General features: G+C 35.3%; 2 protein-coding genes across 2 annotated transcripts; one reads left to right on the forward strand and one right to left on the reverse strand.

The window, feature by feature from the left end:
- Window positions 1-3,350: 3,350 nt before the first annotated feature.
- Window positions 3,351-6,140, forward strand: LOC107618476 (non-structural maintenance of chromosomes element 4 homolog A). Its single transcript, XM_016320565.3, has 7 exons — window positions 3,351-3,764; window positions 3,857-3,937; window positions 4,086-4,326; window positions 4,435-4,528; window positions 4,836-5,052; window positions 5,154-5,245; window positions 5,587-6,140. The coding sequence occupies exons 1-7, from the start codon at window positions 3,578-3,580 to the stop codon at window positions 5,845-5,847; spliced, it is 1,173 nt and encodes a 390-aa protein (XP_016176051.1). The 5' UTR covers window positions 3,351-3,577; the 3' UTR covers window positions 5,848-6,140.
- A 772-nt stretch (window positions 6,141-6,912) lies between these two features.
- CYP76G1 (cytochrome P450, family 76, subfamily G, polypeptide 1) lies at window positions 6,913-8,768 on the reverse strand. Its single transcript, XM_016320564.3, has 2 exons — window positions 7,815-8,768; window positions 6,913-7,676 (listed from the first exon to the last, which is right to left on the reverse strand). Exons 1-2 carry the CDS (start codon window positions 8,724-8,726, stop codon window positions 7,038-7,040), a joined length of 1,551 nt encoding a protein of 516 aa, XP_016176050.1. The 5' UTR covers window positions 8,727-8,768; the 3' UTR covers window positions 6,913-7,037.
- Between the last annotated feature and the right edge of the window lie 593 nt (window positions 8,769-9,361).

Genomic DNA, 9,361 nt, shown 5'->3' on the forward strand with positions numbered 1-9,361 from the left:
GTTCCTACTTCTACTTCCCCACCATTGGCCTTCAGAGAGTTGCTGGTGGAGTCGGTGGCCTGAGAGTATTCAGCAGGTTGTTGATCCCAGTTCCATACCAGATCTTGAGGATGAGTATTGGTTCATCATCGGTGACTGATACACCAAGAGCCACAAGACTCTCCAAGGCTTCCTTGACGGCGGCCGCTCCATCGGAAGGCCCGATGGCATTGTCATCAACGGCCAAACCGCCAAGGGCGACGGATCCGACAAACCCATGTACACAATGAAGGCTAGAAAGACCTATAAGTTGAGAATCTGCAACACTGGCAGCGGCGAAGAACCTAGGATTTTGGTTTGAAAATTTCACTGCTTTGTTTTAAAGGGGTAATTGGAGAAGATGAAGAACGATTGATTTTTTGTTTCTTTGATATGTTTTGTTTAGAGAGGGGCACCAATGATTAGAGAAATTGGAGAATATGAAGAAATTTTGATTTTTTATTTTTTTAATATATTTTTGTTTTATTGTTTAAATTATTTGAAATTATAAAATTAGGATTAATTGAATTTTAAAATTTTGTTAATTTAAAAGGATATTTTTGTCTAATCAAATAAAAGAAAGATGTTTAAGACTTTTTATAAAATTAAATAAAAATATTTTTTTATTTTTATTTAGTTAAAGGGGTGTATTAGTAAAAGTGGTGATATAATATATATTTAAAAAAATAAAAATTAAATGTTGATGTGGAAAATAAATTCCACATGGATTGTTATTATTTGTCATATTTTAAACATATCGATACATATAAATTTATCATCGTACTGTAGCAAACACCTTAATTTATTAAGGTGAAAACTCAAATACATTTGATTTCATATGAGTTAAATGATAATTTAGACAAATCTATAAATCATTTAATATTTTTTAGCTATCAACTTCACACGAAAATAATTAAACCTTTTATCAAAGAAAAGTATGCTTCTAATTCAAAGAATTAATGCATTTATATTTATATATCTATTGATAACTTCATTATTAAAAACCAATTTAAGTTGATTTAGTAGTTAATTTACTAATCTACTTAAACAAGTATTGGGGGTGCGAATTCTGTCTCGTGCATGCAACAACATATTGACCAACGATAAATCTTTAAATGAAGTTCAGTACCGTGGCGGATTAGTTCTTAATTTGTCGAGTTAGAGAATATTGTAGAAATAAAAGAAAAAAAATTCATTATTAAAGTTCCTTTATCCCATTTAGTATATATTTTGAAATATTATTTTGGTAAAAATAAAAGTTAAATAATTTTTTTGAGTGTCTCTTAAACAAATTTGCGCATCAGCATATATTAAGAAATAAAATAACAATAAAATATTTTTTACAGTACATCAAAATATAAATTTAACTATGATAACTTTACATGAAACTTAGAATAATTTTGTTTTCAGCATTTTTTAAGAAACAATTGAAATGAGCCCTTATAATGTGAGCTTGGCATTTTGAAGTTTTAATATTCTTAACAACTAATATATTGGTTTTCTTTCTTTGGTCTTTAACTAATAGACTAATAGTAGTTTTTCTTTTTTGGGTGAGGAGAGTTGTATACTGTTCGGTTGGTCGGATACCGGACAGTTCGGGTAGGTATCTTGAGTGAGGGGGTGATCTCGTCTGGTCGTAGGCTACCGGGTTGGAGTAGGCGGGATCCCGAGCTCTTCACGTGAAAAGGGGGGACGTCATCTGCAAAAACACTCCGACGCTCTAGTCAGTGAGTGTGCTGGCGAAATAGGGGGAGAATGAGATGTGACGTACCTTGGGAGAAGGGTAGGTCCTTCCCCATATATACCGTGTCAGAGAGGGACAGATCCACTTTCTTCGAGACCTCCCTTGCACAGCTGTGGCAAAGCTGTCAGGGACGCGTGTTCGGGTCGGAATCTGAGCGTCTCACCCTCGACCGTTCGGGTCGGGTGCTGCTCGGGTCGGGCCGGCCCATAAACTGCTTGGGCCAGGCCGTAACATATACTAATATATATTTCTGAGCAGAAAAAATTTTAAACGGTTATTAATAATTATTTTGAAAGACAATGAGGTCTTTAAATTTTTTTTAGTTTTTTATATTTGTTTTTATAAGACTAATTAGTCTATTTATTAATATTTTTTTATGTTAATAAAGTAAGCTTACATCATATGTTAAACAGTTGATTTATCCGTTAAGAGTCAACTAAAATTGACATATTCTTTTTTGTTGAGAATCTTCTTGCTTTTTGAGGATAATTATCATGACTGTTTAGTTTTTTTTAATTATTTTTTTTAAATACATTTAAAACCGAAAATATTAGTGATTTTAAATTATTTTTACTTATAAAAATTAAATAAAAAATATATTAGTGATTAATCTATTACATAAATATGTTCTGGAGAAAAATCATTAATGGAAGACTAATTAGTCTTACAAAATTAAATATCAAAATTTGAAAAGAGTATTTTTTATTGGAAATCTTATGATCTTTCGAAAAAGTTATGGAAAAAGAGATGAATATTCAACTATTTTCGAGAGATTGAGAGAATAGTGTAGTAAAATAATAGGGTTAGCTACAAAAAATGTCCCAAATTATTTAGACGCTGGCAAAAATATACTCGAATTTTACTATAAGCAAAAATACCTTCAAATAATTTAAAAAACACAACAAAAATACCCAATAGTAAATATATATTTTTAGAAAGAAAAAGTTTAGGGCCAGCATTTTTATTAAAATTTTGTCAACACTAACCATCAAAAGAAAAACGAATAATTTTACATCATTAGATGCCATCTCACATCATTAAAAACACTGATGATGGCTAATTGATGACTACACATCACAAATTCTTGGTCCTCTAACACTCCTCTCTTAAAAAATACATTAGAGATTAAATTTTGATACCATTTTTTTACAAGCATGATTAAAAAAAATATTATTATTTTTAAAATTTTTTCTATAAAGTTTTTGTTAATAATTAATAATACTTTTAAAAAATCACAAAAAAATATATACTAAAAAAATTACCGAATTTTAAAAATAATAATATCTCATTTTTTTAATTATATTTATAAAAAATCATATCAAAATTTAATCTCTAAAATATTTTTTAAAAATATATATTTTTTGTTGAACATTTTGTTATATTTTTAAATTATTTAAAGATATTTTTGTTTATAATAAAATTTGAGTATTTAAATAATTCAAGAGGGTTTTTTGTAATTTACCCAAAATAATATATGATACGGGCCTTGGTCTTAGGGAAGAATATTTTCCAGAAAAGGCCCAAAGTTATGAGGCGTGTGGCGTAAGTTTTGGAGTAAAATTGTAAAAAGGTAAAATACGTGGGAAGTGGGAAGGGTTTGTTTAGGAGGGTTATAAAATTTCACACAAGCGGGAAAAATTTCCCCTCATTATTTATTTCCGTTTCTTATTAGTTTGAAACACCAAGGGGACTGATTTTCGCTTTCCCTTATTTGAATTTATTTTCTTGTCGCTTCAAAACCCAAACCCCTCTCTTTCTTCAAAGGCGCAAGCGCAGCAATTCCGTCTCAAATTAGGGTTCTTCAATTGTTCGACGATGGGTGGAAAACGAGTCACCAATAAGCGGCAACGCGACGCCGCCGCCGACCAGCTTCGCACTGTCAAGAGAGAACGCGTCGCCGCTGCTGAGGGCGCCGACGAGGCCGAGTCCCCTCAGAAACAAGATCCGGCAAGTCGCCGGTTCATACGCTCCGAGTTTTTCAAACTCAAAACTCTCATTAGTGGTATTTTTTTTATTATTATTCAAATTAACGGTAGCTTCTCTTCCTCTTTCTCTTTCTCCCTCTCAATGACACTCTCGTTTCAAATCTAACAGAGAAAAAGGACGATTTGATGAACACCGATTCCGACAAGTTCGATTCCATCTTGAATGAGTTCCACAAGCTCCACGATCAAGGTATTCTTCTTATCTTATCTACTTATTTGTGGTTATGTTGCTTATTTAGCTGCTTTCATTATCTGCCCTGAATGTTGAAGATGATTTAGTTAGGGTTTGGTTAATAGTTGGTGACAGTTGACACTGTATCTTCGATTTTGGCTTAAAGTCCAGAAGCCGAGAGAGCAGGTTGCAGATGCAGAGGCGCTGCTGGAGTTGACTAACAGTTTGGTGATGTCAGTGAGGTCTATGGTGAATGACAATATTACCCCTGCTGAATTTGTTGGCTGTTTGATCAAGGAATATGGCCAACCATCCATCCAAGACCCGGAGTGCAACTCGATCGACTGGAAAAAACTTGGTCTTGCTGTGTCCCCCATGTTTATGAAGGTTCAGGGTTGTTGCACCATGTGAGTTTTCTTTTTGCAGGGCTTCTTATATTTTTTATTCTTGTTTCTTTCTATCTTTCTTTCTCCTTTTTTTTTTCTGATTTTGTTTTGTGTTGTGTTTTCTAAAAGGCTTGGTCCCATGGAGAGGGAGTTGAAGCAACGCAAGATCGGAGTTCAGAGACAAAGAACAAAGCCAACATCTGAAAGGGCTAGGCCTCAAGAGGTTGGCTGAGTTTTACTTCCTTGCTTCTATTCCTTTTTTGTTTGCTGTGTTGTGAATGTTTATGTGATAAGCATCCGAAATCCATTGTTAATGAATTTTCATTATGCTGATTGTTATATAGTTGGATTTTTTGTTTACTCGTCTTAGTACATATTTAGCTATAAAGGGGTGTGGCTGTCTTTATTGTTTACTTTGTCTGTGTTCCATAATGTTTATAAAAATTGAAAGCAAATGTGGTGCTCAACTATGTTTCATATTCTTGCAAGTATTTTGGCACTGATTTCTAGTTATTGTTTGTTTGAAAAAGGTTGTCCAGCCCCAAGAAAAGGAAAGATCTGATACTGATCAAAACATGAAAGTAATGTTTGACATCTTGGCGAAAATGAGACGCGTTCAACTTGAATGTCTAATTCTGAACAGAACATCATTTGCTCAGACTGTTGAAAACTTGTTTAGCCTATCATTTTTAGTCAAAGATGGTCGGGCTCAGATCACTGTGGATGAAAACCGCATACACTACGTTTGTAAGACATGTTACCATAATATTCAACTAAATTTGTGCGCTCTTATTGTATTCCTGGGTCATCTGTACGATTGTACCAAAAATACTTGTTTTCTTTTCCAGTGCCTAGGAATGCTCCATCAGGTGATTCTCTGAGAGCTAAAGAAGCCACTTTCACTCATTTCATGTTCAGACTTGATTTCCAAGATTGGAAGGTATGAATTTGTCCCAGTACTTGTAAATTTGCAATTCAATGTGCATATATGATGCGATTTTTTGTCCACTTCTTTGTTTACAATTGCTAGTTTCTTTTTATTTAGCAATGCCTTACAACAAAGTTAATTGAATTTAAAGATGCGAGATACCAAATTGGGATCAAAGAAATGGTTCATGGCAAGATTTGTTATTTTATGGCACAGTAAATTAAACACCATAACGTTCTAGACAGATTGGCAGTATGGTTCATGAAGGAACATCTCTGTTGTCATCTCAATGCTCTACATCATTTACATCAATATTCTTTTGTTAATTCTGTTTTTGTCAACATTATTTACAGTTAATGAAGGATATGGTGCCTGAGGGCAAGGAGTTAATGCCTCATAGGACTCAGTTTTGCACTGTTGTTGGTTCTCAACCACAGATGGGTTCTGATGATGGTTCCCCACATCCTCTAACTGTCACACCTATCAGGAAATTTTCTCGGAACCGAGGGCTGGTTGTGCAGGAGGAAGGTGTGGTAGAGGAATCTCCTGAATGTGATGATGAAAAATCTTCCAGAGCAGCTGCCATCAGAACGTGTAAGCGTAAGCTTACATAAGCAGTAGCATGTTTGGGACTAGATCAACTTATGGTGTGTACATGAGTCTGTTTTCTTTTGTGCAATAGATATGTAATTGCTAGCAACCTATCAGACTGGCTTTTGCAGTATATATATGATGTAAATGTTCCTAGATCGGTGGCTTAATTTCTCTTGCCTCTTATGGACGTTGCTTATATTTGTTAGGAGTAATACACGTACTTGAGACGTGACTAATGTGTTAGATTAGACTTTGCAAACAGGTAGTTTAGAATTATCTTAATTCTATAAATTAAAATTGAGTTGGTGTTAAATAGTGCAAATTTACTTATTTAGCATTGTTTATGATAAATTGAATATTGTTCGAGTGATGTTAGTTGAAATCAATTTTGATATGTAATTACTAAAAGGGAATACATTTTGTATTATAATATAATTTTAATTTTAATCAGTAATATCTATAAATGGCCAAAATTGATAGTTAAAATTTTATAAAACCTTAGAAAGCGAAATAGCAAATGGGAAAATCGACCATAAGCTTGCATCTAAACAAGGGATTTAGTCAGTCTTAAATTAATTTAGTTTAAATAACTAAGCCATTGAAACCCAAGTGTTTGTGTCATGGTATGAGGGATGCAAACGTAGTTTCAATTCAACACATTCGAGAGAACTATACTATAATTTAGCTTCAACTCATGTTTTTTTGAAGATTTTTTTTCCCAAAAAAAAAAAAAAATTAATAATAAGTACATGTCTTCAATCGTGATACACATTGATAGAATGCTCATGCTTCAACAAGAGCCAGAGTACTAACTCTAACTGTATCTATAGCTGGCTAGCTGCACTAGAACTTCCAACGATTTTCAGTGAAAAGGCTTTGGGAATTAAAAGTTCCTTATCCATGTTATGGACTATGATGAGTATGCTGATGTGGTTAGATGATTCTAATGATGCATTAACAGTAAGATATGCTATATATGTATCCAATGAGAAATTCTTTCAAAGTTCCAAAGAATAATAGTTCTCTTCAGTTTAGGTTTAGTCATTTTTAATTTCTCAGCCAGAAGTTTGGAAAGTGAAGTATCTAATAACACGTGTCTTTGATTAAATTTGTGTTTTCTCTCTAATTATGTAATTTCATGAATAACATAAACCCTTTTGCAGAATATGATAATTTCATGATTTATTGTTTCTTTTAACACACCATAAAATTATGTTGAGGTCCCCTGTTTTGTAGAAGAGTAGTGAGGGAGTGGTATGGCCTTCAAAGGAAGAGCTTTTCTGAGAGTAATTCCGAAGCCCTCTCTCATGTCCATCTCGTGGGGATTCATGCCACGTGGTAGAACCCAGTCAAACTTATGCAACAAAGATCCAAGTGCGAGTGGGAGCACCCTAGAAGCAAGTGGCATGGCAGGGCACATTCTTCTACCAGAGCCAAAGGGTATGAACTCAAAGTGGTGACCCTTGAAATCCACATGATCCATGTGCATAAACCTCTCAGGCCAGAAGAGCAATGGAGCGTCCCAGGCCTTCGGGTCCCTTCCAATGGCCCAAACGTTGACCAGAACTTGCGAGTGCTTGGGGATGTGGTAGCCCTGCAGCTTGCAAGAGTCCATCGCCATGTGAGGGACCAAGAACGGTAGAGGTGGGTGCAGTCTCAGGGTTTCTTTGATGACTGCTTTCAGATAAGGAAGGTGGTCGATGTCGTTCTCTTCCATGTTCCTGTGGGGCCCAATCTTCGTCCTCAGCTCCGTCTGCACCTTCTCCAGGGCTCTTGGGTTGTGCAACAGCTCCGCCATTGCCCACTCCAGTGTGCTCGTTGTTGTGTCTGTCCCCGCCGTAAACATTTCCTGTCACCACTCACCCCAGCCACGCACATAGTATTATTTTAGGAAAAAGTCTAAGAACAGTACTATTATTAAAAATACTAATGATATTTGTTCAGCTAGAATTCAAGCTAGAATTCAACAGGTATTGCTGGGACTTACAAAGACGACGACGTTGATGATTCTTGGAGAGAAAGTGTAAGGGCCAGTGGCAGCATCTCCATGAAACTCCAAAAGCACATCCAAGAAATCTTTACTCATTCCCCTTCCGCACCCACTCTCCATCCTCTCTTTAATGAACCATCCAGCAATCTCGAATGCTTTTTCCACGTGATACTGCGTCCTCCGCCGTATTCCCTGCGGATCAACCCACTTCAGCACCCCCATGAAATCCGCCACATTCGGCTTCCCTGCATACTCCATCACCTTCACCGCATGCTCGTAGAATCTCGCCCCTCTCTCCATCTCACCCTCCAACAAATCCTTCGAGAATATCAGGTTCCCAATCAGGTTGAACGACATCATGAAGAACAATCTCCCCACCTCAACGCCGCCGGAGGATTCATCTCCAGCCGCACCTTCTATGATCTGCACCATGCGGTTTATGCATTTTGCACGCACGGCCCGCATGGCATCTAAGCGACTCGTCGCGAAAAATTCTGTTGTGCTAAGTCGCCTCAGCATGCGCCAGTGCGGGCCGTACTGCGAGGTTATGAGGGAGCCTTCACATCCGTAAGGACCCCTCATAGCTTCGTAGATTTTCCTACCAGCGAGAATGACATCATTGTTTTTAAACATATGACATGCAGCCTCGCTGGAGGAGACTACCACGGTGCACATGGACCCTAACCAGAGAGTCATGATTGGACCGTGGTGTCGAGCCAGCTTTGCGAAAGACTCGTGTGGTGACAAAGACCAACCTAGTTGGAAGATGTTGCCGACCACCGGCCACCATCTTGGTCCCGGTGGAAGCTGCCTTAGCTCCTCCAATCTCCGGTGCCTGCGTTCTCTGATTAGTGCACAACCCATCCACACTAACATAGCTACCACCAATCCTACAACCTCGTAATGCATGATGCCTATGCCACTCTATCAGTTTTGCTTCTTTTTTTTTTTTTTTTAATTATTATTTTTGAGGAATGATATGATTCAATATGTGCATATTCCTCTTATGTAGTTGCTTCCTCCGCTATCAAACAAATTCGTCTCCATCAAGTCTAAAATAATTTCAATTATTATATATTAACTTGATTAATTACGCACATAAACCTATATTTTAGTGTGAAACCCAGAAAATTTTAGTATTAGGGACGAAAATAACAAAAAGTTAACATCAATATTTTAAATAATTTAATTAACACATAAAAAGTTATATTAATTTAAAAATATTTTTTTGTTATTTCTATATTTTAGCAATATTATATAATATATTTATCAAAAATGTTATTTGTACATTAAAATTAATCACTAAAATTAGTTACTAAAATATTTATGTATAAATATACGTGTGGTTTAATTTATTTTTAATATGTATTTATATTTTAATATATATTTTATACTAATAATTGATTTTGATGTACATATATATAACATAGTTTTATATTTATTGTTAATACTATAGGATCTTGTCCGACATCTTGTGTTCGTTAACTCACATTTTATTAATTATTTTTTATATAATATCATTATAATTTAATAGTTAAAGAATC

This window comes from Arachis ipaensis, chromosome B9 (genome assembly GCF_059453495.1).
Source record: "Arachis ipaensis isolate K30076 ecotype BB chromosome B9, ASM5945349v1, whole genome shotgun sequence".
Lineage (NCBI taxonomy): Eukaryota > Viridiplantae > Streptophyta > Magnoliopsida > Fabales > Fabaceae > Arachis > Arachis ipaensis.